Consider the following 17,398-nt stretch of genomic DNA (forward strand, 5'->3'; position numbering starts at 1 on the left):
GAATGCAAGAGTATGGGTATGTGTAAAATTCAGAGATGCCTTTTCAGGAGTAAACCAAAGGAAGCTAGAAAAATGCAAATGTAGCATAAGTTGCAAGTTGCTTTTTCTGTTAAAAAAATTCAAGTTCCAAGTGCTTGTGGAGTGACTTTAACTTCGATTTTTCAACCCCTGATGCAATAGGAAAAAAAACAAGTGTTAATTAGTTTCTTGATTTTGAATGCAAAATCTCTGTAATCTTCATAATAAAGGCATTGTTGCTGCTTTACATAAAAGTTGAAAACTCAAAATGTCTTATGTGTCCACTGATTTTTTTCTTTCTTACAGCTCTGCCAGTATCTGCCGTGCTGAAATGTTTTAATTTTTGAATTTTCTTCCTTTTTATCTTTGTTTTCTCTGTTGCTGCTTTTTCTGTGACACAAGCCTTTCATTATAGTCACTCTTCTTTTTTCCTTCCCCACTTCTTTCTTTTCCTTTTTAAAGCCATGAGAAGCCGATCCATTGGTGAATGTGCTCTGCCATCGGCCTATATACGCAGTGCTAAAAGTGCTCCTGTTCTGATCCATACTTCCAAACCCTTCTTGCCTGATATTGTTCTCACTCCCCTTTCTGATGAGCTTTCAGGTAGTGCCACCTCTGCTAATTTCTGCACCCCCTTTACCACCTTTTTAAACCTTCTGCTTTCAAATTCTGCTAAGTCATTAAATTTTTTGAAGTAAAAAATACTTGGGGGATGGGGGGAGAGGGGAAGAGATTAAGAAAGAATATTTTGAGTTATGTAAAATACCATGCTATTTTGCAATTCATTCTGGAACTGTTAGAAGTTAGTGCTGTGCCAATGTTTACTGTCATAAAAGTGAAAATTGGAGAAATCTCTTGCTTTTTCAATTTATTCATAAGAAGCAATATAGCAGCTGTCTACCAGAGACTACAAATAATCTAAAGCTTTTATTTGTGACGAGTGAGGGAGGAAAGGAAGAACAGAATTTTACTTTGATTTGCCATTTACATCTTCCTACGTAAATCTTTCAATACAGTGTCATAGATGTTGTGTGGACAGCCATGGTAATGATGTACTGTAGCTCCCATGAAAAAAGAATGTCTGAAGTGTATGGTATCATATAATATACTTTACAGTATGCCTGATTTTCATTAATATATAGAAACATTTAAAAATCTATACAGTTTGGAATCCTGAAGTGCTGTGTTTTGGTATTTTCCAAATGATCCATTTTTTACAGAGTTGTTTTCCTCAACATTGTTTTGTCCAGCAGGGTGGTTGGTTAGAAGTGTGACACTAGCTTTCCCTGGATAATTTTCTTTGAACAAATTGATTCAACAATTAGAATTAGCACAGATTATAAAAGTGCATGCATGAGGGTTTACAGAGAGTGTGTGTTTTCCTGTACTTCAGCTCTTACATAGGTGTAACTTAGTAGCGTGTTAAGGCTGACAATCACATTACGCCTTTGTCTAAAGGAGTGAAAAGAAAAGAAAGAGAGCACAGTGGGAGCACTGTATATATAGTCAAAACTGTGTAGAAATACGAGGACTTTATGGCAGTGATTTTTTAATGGAAGATAGGGGGGGATTGTTGTGGGTTGTTTTTCTTTTTTTTTTTTTTTTTTTTTTTGTGTCCCATTTCCCTTTGTTACTCAAGAAGTATCAAGAACTGTATTAACTGTATTTTCATAACTGTATTTTGTTATGTGTCCAAAATTAAGTTGTATTGTGAAACAGAAACTTGGTCCTTAGTATTCAATCTGTAAGCATAAATGGAGAATCAGGAAGGTTTGAGGAACTGACTCTAGAGAGATCAGACTTTCACAGTGAAAAATTATGACATACTTGAATGCAAATCTTGACCTCACAAACAATAGTAAAACACGAGTTGTGTGTAATAAATTAATAAACATATGAGTGCAAAAGATATCTCTTCTGAGATAAAATATTAGAACTTAGAAGATAGGGGCTTTTTTTAATAGGAATGATACATGAACAACCTAGTAGTAAATAGATCTTGCCTGGCCGTAACATTTTTGGAAATAATCAGTTCTTAATGAAGATCTTAAGAGCACTTGCAGGGAGAAATGAGCTTTTACAGTGAACTGTTATTTTTTTCATATAGTCACTGATAATTAATCCTGTCTTAAAGAAGGCAAGAGTTTTTTTGCAGTCAATTTTATCATCCATATTTCTGAAAAGTCCTTGCTTGCATCTTCTAGTTCTTCTACAGTGTGCAAAACTAGATAGCTCTCTTGCTGTTATTGTTCCTGTTGATACTCATCCCATACAAAAACTGCACAACCAATGTGATTTTAAAAAGCAAAATAATTTTACAGGTCTTTGCACTTGTAACGTAGAAAATGTCCTTGGCGCTTCCTGGTTTTGTTATCTTCTCAAACAAATGGGTTTTGGAACAGCTTTGTGATGTGCCCAAGAATCCTGAACATTGTCAGAAAACTAAAAAGCTCTAGAGAAGAAAAGCAACCTGTTGGAGTGTTGATGGGGAAGCAGCTGAGTAAAGGAAACACTATCCACTAGATCAGAGTGCACTTTGCTCTTTTAATTTTCTGCATTTTTTTAATCGTGTGTTCTCTCCTTTTCCTTTTTTTTTTTTTTTTTAACATGGGCCTTTTTTGTTGTCCTTGTCTTTTCTTCTTACAGTAAATATATTCTTTTCTGAAAGCCTTCTGTGTCCAGACATATAGCATGTAATTTGGGAAGTAATCATATTGTTTCTATCATAATCATGCTTTAAGAAATGAATTACGTTTAGCTGGCTGTGACAGCCCTTCCTCTTATTGCATGATTACATGAATATCCATGTTATTCCAACTGACTGTCAGATCCAACACAATTTGAAGAAGAGGATATATTTCAAATTATTCCAAAATAATAAGGTGCCCTAATCTTAAGTTTTCTTAAGTAGTATTCAGCTCCTTTTTAGCTGGGACGCTCCTTATTGAAAGATTGACTTACTGAACACTGAATCTTGACAGATAGTCCCAAAGAAAGCATTTATGCCAAAACATTTACCTTAGGTATATTGATTTTCAAGCTCAATATTCACATCTAGTAATCTAACATCATCAAGGGTGCTTTTCCTAAGATTGTAATTCCTTTGTGTAGTTTCTAAGTTACACTGTATTTCTATTTGCAGAATATTTGCAACTTTTCAATAGGATCCAGAAAGCAGAAATGGAGATTTCTGCTTTAGGGTGTTTCATTAGCAAAGTGATTTGGTGTAGTGCAATTGTTGCAAATCTGCAATATTTCTAAAAGTAACTTTTCTTTTAGCCTGTTAGAATCATAGGAAAACCAGTCTTACATGTTTACAGGATAACTAGCAAAATAACCATTTGTCCCTTGAACTGTTGAGGATTTTCAGGTACAAGACCACTTGTGAAGAACAGTGTCAGTGAGATGTAGGCAAGGTTCCTGGAAGCAATTGGCCACAATTGCAGACTCATGAACTGCAGGTGGGAGATTTTTCCTCATCCACTGGGACTGAAAGTGGCAAAGGAAGTATTAACATGAAAGGGAGATATATATTATGCCTTTACAACTATGTTCTCTAATCAGTAAATAATCATTAAGATGAAATATAAAGGAATAGTCATTGTAATCTCAATATAGTTGTAGTTAAACTTTAATCCCTGAAACTCACAGAATGAATGTGTTCTTATAAAATAATTTCAATGAAAGCTGAGAAGCAAAATGTGTTATTTTTTCTCTGCTTTCTGAACTAACTTTTCGTGATGAAATATAATCTTGTCCCAGTGTCCTGTGGGAATCTCCTACTTGCACTCGTGCTGTCTTGCCAGAATGTTTCTCTCTATGAGTTTATGTTTTAGCTTATCTATCCTTCTGCCTTCTAGCAGAAAGAGGAGAGGTAAGGTTGATTTACACGGGTGAGAGTGGCTAGAACTACCAATTTCAATCTCTTCCTCACTGTAAGGTATTAGAAACCAGGCCAGCGTTTCTCAGCAGTGCATACAGTTTGTCAGAGACACAGCCTTCTCGTGCACAATTGCAATGTAGTTAGTGAAAACTCCTTGGGAACTGATGGTGTCCCAGTGTGCAAGGGTGAGCCCCGGCTGTGAAGGAGCTGTTCGTTTGGGTTTTTAAACATTGTATTTGCAGTGCTGATCCTGCAGTAACATTATCTTTTTCATTTCCTTAGTTTCTTCCTCTGATTTACAAAAAAAGAAATCTCTATTGACACAAGCACTGCACATTTGTTTGAAAATGTTTGTGTACTTGTATGTGCTAGTCATGCATATGTGAGCACCTAAAATTAGTACTGGATCAACACTGAAATAAATCTAGCTGAATTTATTTCAATGTGCGGAGCTGCTTGACATGCACTTGGAGTTCTACATCCAGTAATTTTTAACATCCTAGAAAATCATAATCACTGTGTGCATGCAGAGTATGCAGTCCTCAGGCTGCTGCTTTAGATAAGCTTGAGTTTATAAAAAGTACAAAAGATGCATATTGAGGGCTCAAGATCAGATTTGTGTATTGTAGTTACATGTGTTAATCCCATGTATAACATTATCATACATAGTTTTGACTGAATCATATGATCCTTTCTTTGCAGCTGTAAGAATTGCCTTTGAGACTATATAAACATAACCTGTGTATATCTCTGTCTGAGTCAACAGTTTGAAATAACAGTCCCAAGTAGAGGGAAACAGCATTCTTTTCAGAGGGTGTTAATTCAAATAGCTAGTAATAAGTTGAACAAGAACAGTGAGAAATTTGTTGCTTATCAAAGCTGAAGAGAGAGGAAAGGGATAATGCATTGTGTAGTATATATAAAATGATTTTTAGTTCATGTTTGTCTTTTGAAATAGCTTGGATATCTACTCTCTTTTTCCGATATAGATCTCTGAGTTCCTTGTTTAATAGCTTCTTTACAGTTCAGTAAACTTTGTATCAGGTCAATCTCTAATTTTCAAATTTTAACGTCTCTGAAAAATTGAGCATGGAAATACCACTTTTGATCTTGCAACACATACATTTAGTGAAGTACAGATATAGCTCATTCCTCCAGTTTATATGCTTTGCTCACAAGAAAAATACGAGGAAATTCAGCTCCAGCTCTAACATTCTCATAAAAGTGTGAGCAATTTAAAGCAGCTTTTTAAGTTGACTTCAGATAATCATTACTAAATATTACTGAAATAGGTATAGAGATCCATGCAGTAATGATTTGAAATATTTTAAAATTAATTCAACATAGTTTCTTTGCTTTGGCAGTAACATGTCAGATTTAGGAGAGGGAAAGGGGCTTAAATTTTGTGCTTATCTTAAGTAGATTTGCCATTTTAGTCCTGAAGATAAAGCCTCTAGATAGAACAACAAGGTAAGTCTGTTTATTGTGGCAAGTAACTCTTGTTGATGTTCATTTAAGCTTTTCATTGTTATTCCTGACTTTAAAAGCATAACTACAACTTTCTAAGTGGTAGATAGTAAAAATAAATCTGGGGAATAAGGAATTCTGTCAAAACCAAACCAGCAGAAAATTGAGAAAGCTGTTTTTACCTCACTGTTCAAGTGTCTACCCATAAAAAGACTGCAAGGGATAGTGTGAATTCTTGCAATTAATTGAACTGTCTGCAAGAGATTCTTAGTCTTGCCCACACCAGTGATTTTATGGTATGTGATGTTCCTATAACATCAGAAAATCTGGAGGCGAATCTGGAGGTTCTTTATTTTCGTGGATGATGCTAAGTGGGCTGAAGATAATTCTATATGATTCCTAGGTGATCTATGTTGGAACTGCAGCTTTCATTACAGTTAACTGTGATCTGTACTGATGCTAATATATTAGCAGTCTGAACAGAGACAAGGATTCGCTAATTTAAATGGTCATAAGAAATGTTCTGGTCTTTTCAAAAACAGAAGAGGTTTTACTCTAATGTTACCTGTTGTGAGGCTGCAGGATGTTTTTCAGTAGCAGGGTCCTTAACTTGGTAATTCCCGTAAATGCCATATTTGCTCGAGTAAAACTGGGCAAGCAGGGGGAAGTAAGCTTTTATGAAGTATTTAGTTTCACATTTTGAAAGTGAGAGACAAAACATTCTTCTAGATAAAAAAGGTATATCCTTAAATTATCCATTATGAATAGTAATCTTTTCTGTATAGGACCAGCTCTTCCATGTAACTTAAAAGCTTTAGTCTTTAGGTATACGCTATGTTATATAAGCCATAATATTCATAATTGTATGCTAGTATTCTTTCTGGTATTTCAGTAGTTCATACATACTCATACAAGTTATGAAAAAAGTAATAGTTTGACACTTCAATAAACAATTCTAATTTTCCAGAAAACTTACTTGTTCTCTTTAGACTCTTTCATTTTTCCGAAGATGTAAATTCCACGACGGGTACTACTGTTAAGCTAATTTGTATTGCAGGTAACCATGTCCTGAATGAACTAGCTGGCATAATATTGGTTGAATTATTGAACTTATTGGCACAGCCCTAGCTTTAACTGTATTTCCAAATGTTTCATGGTCTCACTGTTCGTTCTCATGCATGTTAACATTTAAAACTGTGTTCTGATGGTCTAACTCATTTATATTACATTCTGTACTGGATATTACGTGCGTGTGTTTTTAACACTCTAGTACTGGAAAAAGTATCTTTGTTGTCCTTAAGAAAACAAGGCTCTGAACTTTCCTGGCTTTTAAAGTCACGTCATTAGGCTGTAGTGGTAAATACATGTTGTCTTTGGATGTAAATTTTAGTGCATGTTACATATACTTTTTTCCTACAGACATTGATGATGCTCAAATTCTTCCACGTCCACCTCGAGTCAGACATTTTTCACAGAGCGAGGATGCTCCAGGTGAAGTTTTTGGTGCATTAAATGAGGAGCAGCCACTGCCGCGAAGCAGCAGCACCTCTGACATCCTGGAACCATTTGCAGTTGAAAGAGCCAAAGGTGCAGTTCCTGTCATTGACAGTTCATCCCATCATGCTCCAAGCTTACAGAGTTCCACTGAGACCTCTTCAATGCATAGATCCACTGAAAGCCGTATCACTGATACAAATAGCAGAGAGTCCTCCTTGGAAGTTGGGGATAGTATTTATGATCATCTTTGTCATTTAATAGGGCCGGTAGAATTTGCAAACACAGCCTTTGAACAAAGCCAATATGTTGACCTTGAAGGTGAAGATGATCTCCTTTCCTCCCTGAGAGAATATCTTAAAGAAAAAGAAGAACTTTGCGGTAACTTTCAGATAGAAAAATGTGAGGCTTCTGCTCACGAAGTTGATACATCAGTAAATAAGAATGATAGATTACCACTGGATGGATTAGAAAATAGAGATCAGACCAGTCAATGCACGAATAGCATCACTGTTACAGAAAGAGACGATAACACAGAGCTGCACCTAGAACAAAACCAAAGTGGCTTTATAAGTAATATTGCATCTACTCCAGTAGACATTTTTACGAGAAATCAAGTGCTCGATAAAGCCAGACAGTTAAATATTGATAAACAATGTGAAAATGTGTTTGATCATGAGTCAAGTAGTCCTAGCAGCAAAGAAGGGAAGAGATACCTGTACAGGCAAGCAGCCACTGAAGCTGATATAGATTTAGTTGTGGAAACAGCAGTAGCTGAAAAGCATAAAGGTGCCCAGTTTAATGAAAAGGTAACCAACTCACGTGTTATGCATGCAAAGAAAATTCTTCCTAAAGCACAAGTTAACCCTCAAATGCCTCACATCACAGGCACAAGCAAACCATCACCAACTAAAAGGAGTTTATCTGAAACTGTAACTCATAGGGCCAAAATAATGAAAATAACGACTAGAAAAAGAAATAGCGTTCATGTTACTTTTAGGCCATCTACAGAATCGGTTCAATTTTACAATCCTCTTGAGAGCAAAGAGGCTGCTTGGAAAGCAAGACTTCGTAAACTCAGTGGCTTCAGTAGTAGCGGTAGTGGTAGCAGCAACAGCAGTACCAGTGCGAGCACCAGCTCATCCACTGTCACGGAGCTGGTTAGACCTGGAATGTATAGACCTCTAGATGCAATCAATGCTGCTTCAGCTGGCAGCAAGCAAAGTAAGGAATCTACAGAAGCTCAAGCACCCATGTTGCAAAAAGAAGGTATTGCAATTAATCAGTTCCATAATCGTAGTGCCTTTAGAGCACCAGGTCAGGAGTCAACACAACAGCAGGGCTCCCTGGGTGGTGTTTATAAAACTGTTGTCCATGCTCTTTCGAAGCCGAAGGCAAATGTTTCCCCACAGAGGCAGAACAGAATGCCAGCAGAGGCTCCACTGAGGGATCTGTACAGTCATGTAATGGGCTATTTTGGAAGGAAAGCTGCAGGTGAGCACTAACAGTGTGCAGAGTGCAAAAGGAGAAAGGCAGCACCAGTTTGGCTTAATGCAACTGAAGCAAGCTCTGATAAGCAATCAAAAGGCTTTGGGATGATCACTGCTTTCCCTGTTTCGTTATGCATGCGCCTACAGCCAGCTCATTTTTCTCCCAGCATAAGTTACTTTTACATACTTTAAATTACTAATTTCCCTCTTCAAAATATTTAGTCGAACCTCTTTGCTGCTGAAGACCATCTGGTTAGGGAGGAGGAAGAGACAGTAAATGACCTAATAAGCCTCGAGTGTTTTGAATTTTCATCTACCGTGCAGAGCCCTAAAATTTAGCCTACCAAACGATTGGAATATGCATGTTTTATCAAAATGTGCTATTCCACTCTGAGTGTAGTTTGATTGTGAGAAGGACCTGGCTTGAACTAGTTGTATTTCTGGTTCATTTAGTGTGTTCTCTTTTTCCTCCTCCTCCTCCTTTTCCTCCTCCAATACAAAAAAGCCCCTCAAATTTACATTTGGAGGTCACTTTAGATAACTTTAAAAAATAGTCTTAAACAGAAATCTCTTAATACCGGAATGATTTCATTCTGACAATTCTCTGTGAGTCTAATCATATTCATTGTTTAAATCTTTTTCAAAACATGCTATAGGCCTTTCTGTATTCATTCGTCAAAATGGATGCTGTTACATCTTGGCAACATCTTTCATCGCTTTCTTTTTTCTTGGAATTGTGGATGTTCATGAAGGTCTCATGATGGTCCTTCTCCTGCTAACTATGAGACCTCTGTGGACTGATCAAAAAAGAAGGCTGTCGCTCTAATATCCATTGTCTTAGTTCACATCTTAACCTTAAATGAACAATAAATTAACTTTCAGCAGTAATGTAGGTTTTCTTTTCTCCCATTGTTATGCTGGCATGATTAACAGAGGATTCTGTAACGCATCCTGCATCGAGATGTTAATGCCACCTGAGGGCAGTCTTTATAAGCATAGCACCAGCAGAACGTGACTGTCATGGGTCTCAAAAGAACTGTTTACTTCTCTGCAGAATCTGGACTTCTGAAAAAGAGAGATCTAGAAAGCATTAATTTTCGAAGTATATTTTATTGGAAATTTGTAACATTTAGCAGAGCCTCAATATTAGAATAAGCTTCACTGTGGTCTCATGAGATGACATGGAGGGACAAATTCTTACAGAGAAAACCTGAACTGGAAAAACTGGAAGATTTTAAAGGCTACGATTGCAAAGTCACGTGTAACAGCCACAGTTCAATATGAACAGTATAGTTATATCAAAAATATAAAACTCATAAATGAGTATGCTTAATTAATTGTTCATAACCATTGACCATCCAGAGTTTGAATTTTCATTCCCTGTGGTAGCATGTAATTTTATTACATAAGATTTCCTTTGCACTATTTATACTAACTGTATACGGTGCCACATTGACATTTGTCACTAGTATATGTTACAGCCTCATTTATGTTTTCCACTGCATTGCTCTTCATTAGAAATGCAATGAAGGAGGAGTGCCTGTAGGAATCATAAAAACATTTTATTACTTATTTTTTGTGGTATGGAGGAAGAATATATGCTGTATCCTTAAAGCAAGCATTAACAACTTTGAGTAGTGCTTACCTAGAAGCTTCTTGCTATTAGAGGTGGTACTGGAAATCAACTAACCCCTGCTTAGTGGGAAGAAGAAGCCGTACTAATTCTTACAGTAGAATCTGCTTTAAAAGAGGGAATTTCTTAAAATGCATGTTTGACAATTTTGATTTATTTTTAAATTTCTGTTAATTAACAGGGCTTTTTTCATTTTTTTATGTTTTGTTTTGAAAACGTCTTGATGTGTTTTTTACTATATACAGTTGTTCATTTGCTTTTAGCTAATAGAGAGGACATGAGTCAAAAGCTGCACCATATTGATAGTGATATTGGCAGTAGCAATACAAATGTTCCTGACCTCATGGATGAATTTATAGCTGAGAGACTCCGCAGTGGCAGTGCACTGGTAAGCCTTTAAACTTCTTACTTTTCAATATGTAGGTCTGCATATATGTGTGAACTTGTCAATGACATTATAAGTCAGTTTGTCAAAATATCTTTCTCTGAATTTTATTAATCAAAAAGGATTAAGAATATAACTTAATTATTCCTTGCTTTTAAATCATTTTGACATAGACTCAAGCCATTTTATATCGTTCATGTTTTCATATCTATTAAATCTTCATTGTGGAAGCAATGAAAAAATAACTGTCAGATAAATAGTCTCATTGAACCTGAATGGCCTTAATCACACCTGTAAAGATCTTTGTACACAGACACTTTCAGGATAATGGTTTATATGTAAATTTGCAGTCTTCAGTGTGGTACCCAGTTCTATGCTGTAGTATGGTACTATTCTCTACAGGTTTAGTTGGTGCAACAGACTACAAAACACTACTAGCATCTCTGTTTCCTTCATTTTTTTAATTTCATTTACAAGTGTTGAATAATTTTTTGTTAATAGTTTTATGCTAATTGAACCAACTTTTGTTATACTCTATTCCAGATATGTTATGTTGTTTGGTATATCATCCGTAATGAGAAATTTTAATCAAGTTTAAGTCAAGAATTTCAGGTTACTGTTAAATGCTTACAGAATGAGACAACTAACCCAAAGTGATAAGTGTTTTATTAACTAGCAGTGAAAAGGAAGATGTTAAAAAATGTTGCAAATGAAGAACAGAATTAATAACAATTTAAATGTAATGCTACAAAGTTGTCCTGGTCTTTTTCCTGCTTAGAATTTTAAAACAATTTTTAAAGAAAAGAGGGTCATTTTAAGATGTGCTTCTGTAGAGTGTTGGCAATGAGTAGTTTAGTTGTTGGGCAACTAAATAAGGGGCAGAAAAAGATTATTCAAAGTAATTAAAAAAAAAATGTTTATTTAGCATTCTCTTTGATAAATGGCAAGAGAGGACTTATAAACTTTGTCTAAATGTATATTGTTTTCTCTCCTTTGTATTGAACTTATGTTCATCAAACTTGATTGCTGGTGCAACGTATTCTTGTTAGTAGGTCTTGAGTCACAAGATGAAAATACTAACTTGAAGTCTATTAAAAAAATATTAACTTGGTCTGCCAATTAATAAAACAGACATTGTTGCATCTGGCCACAGACAAAAGAGAGAAAGGGAATACTTTTTATTTTCACATAAATGGGCAAGAATATTGATAGTTAATAGTTCAACAAGAGAATTGGTACATTCCTTAGGTAGCAAAAACCAGCTGAGTTAGGTTCGAAAAAATATTTTGAAGCTGACACTGATTTTGTAATCTAAAGTAGTCATATTAAAATCTTGTATCATGAACAGCTTGTCAGCCTAGGCAAATCTGTAATTAATAGGAGGGTAATAAAAGAATAGAGGAGTGACTGGACCTAGTGTAAAAGGAAGTCACCTTCAGTTTTATAATGCATTAAGACTTCAAGCTGTTTCATAAAATAGCTTTTCTACCCGTATCTCTCTTCCTTCAAGCAGAGAGTCCTATCTGTGAAAAGAACAGCTTAAAGAAAGGCTCCAAGTAGACCACCTTACTTCTACATGAGCAAATCTATATATCTTATTTTTGCTATATGCTGTCTTTATTGTCCAAGTCAATATTGAGGCTTTGGCTTGATTGTAAGAAAATTAGCACATTAATTAGAAAATTCATTTGCTTGTGGTGTACATTAAATTTTTGCTTATAGCATAGTAGGCCAGAGAACACCACATACCTTGAATTTTTCTTTCTGCTTGTGTCTGCAACCAAGGTTGACAAGGTGTTGTTAGGAATTTAGACGTAAGCTGGAGAAAATATACTTTTTTGCTATGTTTTCTCTCTGAAGACTTTCTTAATACATGTGTGGCACATGCTGGTCTGAATCCTAGCCCTTTAAGTTACGTCCCCAAAAAATCATTATGCAAATAAAATTTGCCTTTAAGAAATTGTGTGACTGTGTGATTTTAGGTTCTTAACTTCCTGATGCTTGTCTGGGGTTTTGGAAAGTCTTAGCAATGTATGTAGTATGTTGACAATTTCTGGTTTAGGTCCTTGTGAACTATTTCTTACATACTGACACTTGCAAATCTGTGATTGCATTTTGCATTATATGTAAATAAGCCATCCAAGATTGTAAGATAATTTATGTTTCTTAAATGTTTAGAATGTGACGAGAAGAGGAAGCAGTCCTGGCAGCCTGGAGGTTCCTAAAGACCTTCCAGATATATTGAACAAACAGAACCAAATGCGTCCTATAGACGACCCAGGTGTGCCTTCCGAATGGACATCACCTGCCAGTGCAGGCAGCAGTGACCTCATCAGCTCCGACAGCCACTCCGACTCCTTCAGCGCCTTCCAGTATGATGGCCGCAAATTTGAAAGCAAGTGTATTTTTCCAAAAGTATTCGTATTTTGGTTGCTTGCTTGCAAATTTCTCTCTCTTTTTTTTTTTTTTTTTTTTTAGTTATATGCCAGCAGTCTTCTGTAGAGAGAGCTTATCTTGATTTCTCATTGAAATCATTAGCAAGTTAATGGAGCAAGCAGAGTTCTTGAGAGAGGCTATCATGTTCATAGTATACTAAACAAAAGAGCACTGGAATACTACTGTGCAAAAAGCAGAACAACAGTGAACAGAAGTTAAAAAGCAATATTGTCTGCGCCCTGCAGCGTATCCGTCTGTTTTGCCCAAAATATAGAAATGAAAAGTTACTTTTTTTGGAAGTTATTTTAATTCTTTTGAAAACATTAAGGTAAAATTTTAAGAAGGGCTTTGTCTAGCTATAGCTTAGTCAAAATACTAAGTGTAACATCATGGTAAAATTAGTATGCTTTGTTTAATAACATAATTACTTTAGTTATTCATTCCCACTCTTGTTCAACAGAAGAGATCATTATGGTTGCTAGGAATTATGACTTAATGTATTATGTAAGAGAGAAATGATGTTTATATGGTGGTATTTGTTGAAGAAATTACAATTCTTAGATATGTAGATGTTATGCAACTAAGTGATGTTATTTAAACATTTCAGCATGACATTTTTTCTTTAGTGTTGAAAAAGCCATTTGATAGAGTGTCAGTTGCCGTAATATTTTTAATTTAGTGCTTTAATAACCAACTTGGATATTTCTTTCCAGCTTGTAAATTTTGCAAATAAGTTCCTTAATGTATTTTTCCATTATTTTTACTTTATTCTCATGTAGGTGCACTTGGAGCAACTAAGCAGAACACACAACATGCAATAGGAGTGTTTTCTCCAGAAGTACAGTAACAGTTTTGTGACAGGAATGAGAATATTAATAAGAGTCAATTACTTTCTGCTGTTATATTTTATGTAAATTTTGCAGCAGTGTATTAGTAGCATAGGAGATGTACATCCAAGTTTTACATGGAGGATTTTGGAGGTGCTGGGCTTTTGGGTTTTATATTATTGTATTTTTAGGTTATAAGTTAATACAGTGCTTTCCTCATGCAGATTTCAGCTTTGGCACTGAGGCAGGGACGCCAGCTTCCACTGACGTTGATGCAATTTCAGGACAGCAACAGAGTGCTGAGGAGCAAGAAGTGGCCAGTCTAACTACACTCCATATAGATTCAGAAACAAGTAGTCTCAATCAGCAACCATTGTCTGCTGAAGCTGCAACTATTACTGGTAAAGTAGTTAAAAAAAAAAAGGCATTTATTTCAGAAATTTTTCTACCCATCCTGAAGAATTCTAGTTTCAGCTTCTGCAATGAATCTGTATTCTATATAAGATGATTCTTTGATTTAAATTATTTTTTTATTGCTATTGAAAAGTAATATATGAAATAACATAAAAGGAAAACCTTTTTCTCACTTAGTTACTCATATGATCCTTGGCTTGGTGCTAAATGCATTTTAAACCCTTATTGAGAAAATCTATACAATTACCAGGAAGAAAACTCTTAGCACATAATGTATGCTAGATCTCTTACAAGTGTCCTTCTACTGGTAGTCAAATAGCTAATTTCCAGGAAGGATTTTTTTCCTTAGAAGGCTTTGACTCTTTGACTCTTTCAAACCTTTGTATCACACTGAAGTATGATGGAATTCTTCTGTATACATCCATCTTAATCTCTCTCTATATATACTGTCTGTTGTGTAACTGGGAGCTTTTAATGTGCAAAATGTTAGTCACTGTGCCATATAAGATCAATTTTCATTTATGTAACTTAAGAATTCTTTTAATACTTTTCCTGTTGATTTCATTAAAAAGTAAGTCTTTTGGGAAGCAGTGTTTCACAGCCTCAGCTGGTGAGCTTGAGGCTCCTCCGGTTAACTTTGCAACTGTTTCTTGGGAAAGAGAATAACGATTAGGTTAGCAATCACCAAGCGGTGCAGTTAACCTGAATTTAATGGGCTCCTTTCTGAAAGAGAGAATCTTCCTTTCTGAGGAGTATTTGGAAGAAGGATCTTTTGCCGGATTTTGTAAATGGGAAGTAAAGATGTCCGTTGTCATTTTCATACTCCTTGTCCCTTAACGGTTATGCGCTACGATTCCTGTTACAACTCTGGCAACAAGTACCTGTTTGTCTGTCAAAGCTTTTACCTACATACAGTGTCTTGTTCTCTGTGAGAAATCAAACTCTGCATTTTCAGAGAGATTGGAAGACATCTTTACTTCCTCTGCAACAATTTTAATTTTCTAATATGGCCTTTCTGCTGAAAGAAATATGGTATTAGATTTCTTGGACATTGTTGTTAAGCTTGTTCAACAATGTTCAGCTTGACTTCTGTTCTCTTCATTTTTCTCTTTGCTGTGTGCTTGTTGGAGGTCCTTGCAGAAAACCTGTTCTTTTTCTGTTTGTTTTTAAATGTTAATAATTTCACTACTGTTTGGTATTTTTGTCCAAGTTTGCGCTATAATTGAATTGATAAGATTGCGATTAATGACTGAGTTGTCCATTGAGAGATTCTGTGGCTGTCTTGTCTTGTTGTTTGGACTGCTGTTTTAGAGAGGCAGCTTTTGTGTGTCACATGCACTTAACTTCAGCTGGATTTCCCAAGGAAGCAAGACTTGTGCGATTACACTCTCTGTCTCTGTCTGACTGCTCCATGCCCTCAATTGTGTTGGACCTCATTGTATAATTTCTGCTAAATTGGCATATAAGAAAACAGAAAGTCTTTTATTTGAAATTTTATGAAAGATAGGCAGCTCTCTAGTGAAAATTACAGGTATGCAGAGTCCCGTGACAGGGAGGCTGCAATGTGAATTAGCTGTGTCACATACCAGCAAATCCATGCAGAAACTCAACCCCAAAACCACTCATAAGAAATGATTTTTTTTGTGGTTCAGCTGCTCAGAAAACTATGTGTTTCTAAATAGTTTTCCTTTGAGGGTTTTTGGAAGGAAAATTTCTTCTTGGAATACAGGCATTCTTTCATACTCTTAGCAAATGATTGAGTTGACTATTGATTGCTGTTTGAGTCTTAAAACAAATTGAACCCATAGTATTCTCGGTCAAATTTGGATCCGTGTATGCTGGAGTATCTTTTAGTGCTTCTTACAAGACTCCAGTACAGCAAACTTTCCATAATGATTTCTGACCATTCTCTTCTGTCATATAAAGGTCTCTTCCCTTCCTCCCTCCCTCACTCCCTCCCTCCTTTCCTTCCTCCTTTCCTTCCCTTCCTGCACTTTCTCTCCCTCTCCTTCCCCTCTGTCCCTCACCCTCGCTTTCTCCCCACAAGCTCCCCCACCTCCTCTCTCTCGGTCTACTTGCATTAATCACCCCACTTAGTGAGCAGAATGGAAGAGAAGTAGGAAAAGATTTCTTTGAACAGCTTTTAGGTGTGTATTTTACATTATCTTTGTGAGCATTTGGCAAACAAGTGGTCAGTAGCGAGAGGAGAGCATCGTTCCCTGCTGGGTCAGACTGCAGTCTGGGTGTGAACCAGTGGTGTCCATCTCTGCTGCGCAGAGGTGGTGATTTAAATTGATGGTAAAAGCTTCATTGCCTTTGCCATTTGAAGCAGATAGAGACCTTTGCAGTTTAACAATGTAATTAAGATTGTTTACCACAATTTCTGATAACATTGACATTTTCTCTCAAGTTCTTTAAACAATTTGTTTTCTTTACAAGAAAGAACACTTCACAGCCGATAATTTGGAAAGATTACTATTTTAAAAGACTCGGTTTTTCATTGCTGTCCCTAAAGTTCAGTTTAACTCTGAACTTTGCATAACATTATAATATTTTTGGGCCCCAGTGACGTTTGTCTAAGAGTTAAAATTAATAGATTTGAATTCTTCCATTTTTAATGTGGTGATGTTTAGAGAAGTATGTGGTAACATATCTGTTGTCTTTTTTTTTCTTCCCATCTGACTATTCTGATCAAACTCAGGTTTTTATAAGGATCTTTAGGCAAAATCAGGAAGTGAAACTAAGGTAGTACAGAAGAAAAATACAAATACCCGCTCCATCTCCACAGTTTCCTCTGTAGAGGAGATCAAATAGTTGCCTAGAGGTTGTTCAGTGGGGATCATGGAAAAATGCCTTTGCAGCACTGCCATTCAAACGTTTGTGTTTTCGTGTCTTAGAGGAAAAAAATTCCTCTGACTTTTGCTTCACATGGATTTTCTCAGTGCAATTGGCAGATAAACATCAAACGTTGTCAGTTAGTGGTTTGAGCTTTTATTTATAAATTAACTTGCATGCATCCATAAACCTGGAAAAAACAATGTTCCAGGAAAAATTCTGCTTAACCACTTGGCTGGAGAAAAAATTAGGTGAGGGAATCTGGAGATAAATTTGACTGATTCAGAACACTGGAAGTGCTACAGAACTAATACATTTAAAATTATTTGGACCTAAACTAGAGGTCTGTTAATCCATTTACCTATCTGATTTTGATGTTCATCTCTCAGCTTTCATGCATGTAATTTGTTTTCTTTCAGAGCACCATTCACAGGGAGTTCTGCTTACAGTTTTTATATCTTTCCTTGCCCAGATCTGATATATAAAAGTAGTTCAGTTTTCTTTTAATGCTATGTT

General features: G+C 35.9%; 1 protein-coding gene across 4 annotated transcripts in view; it reads left to right on the forward strand.

Annotated features, from left to right (window-relative positions):
* The window catches only part of RALGAPA1 (Ral GTPase activating protein catalytic subunit alpha 1), a 139,510-nt gene that overhangs the window by 47,151 nt on the left and 74,961 nt on the right, over positions 1 to 17,398 (forward strand). For 2 of the 4 annotated variants that reach the window (XM_080344697.1, XM_080344698.1), the window contains exons 17-21: positions 481 to 621; positions 6,788 to 8,356; positions 10,249 to 10,373; positions 12,549 to 12,771; positions 13,858 to 14,034. In XM_080344697.1, coding sequence (XP_080200823.1) covers positions 481 to 621; positions 6,788 to 8,356; positions 10,249 to 10,373; positions 12,549 to 12,771; positions 13,858 to 14,034 — 2,235 coding nt within the window. The remainder of the gene's footprint in view (positions 1 to 480; positions 622 to 6,787; positions 8,357 to 10,248; positions 10,374 to 12,548; positions 12,772 to 13,857; positions 14,035 to 17,398) is intronic. The other 2 variants (XM_080344699.1, XM_080344700.1) reach the window with 2 other exon arrangements.

This window comes from Nesoenas mayeri (assembly GCF_963082525.1).
Source record: "Nesoenas mayeri genome assembly, chromosome: 5".
Taxonomy (NCBI): Eukaryota; Metazoa; Chordata; class Aves; order Columbiformes; family Columbidae; genus Nesoenas; species Nesoenas mayeri.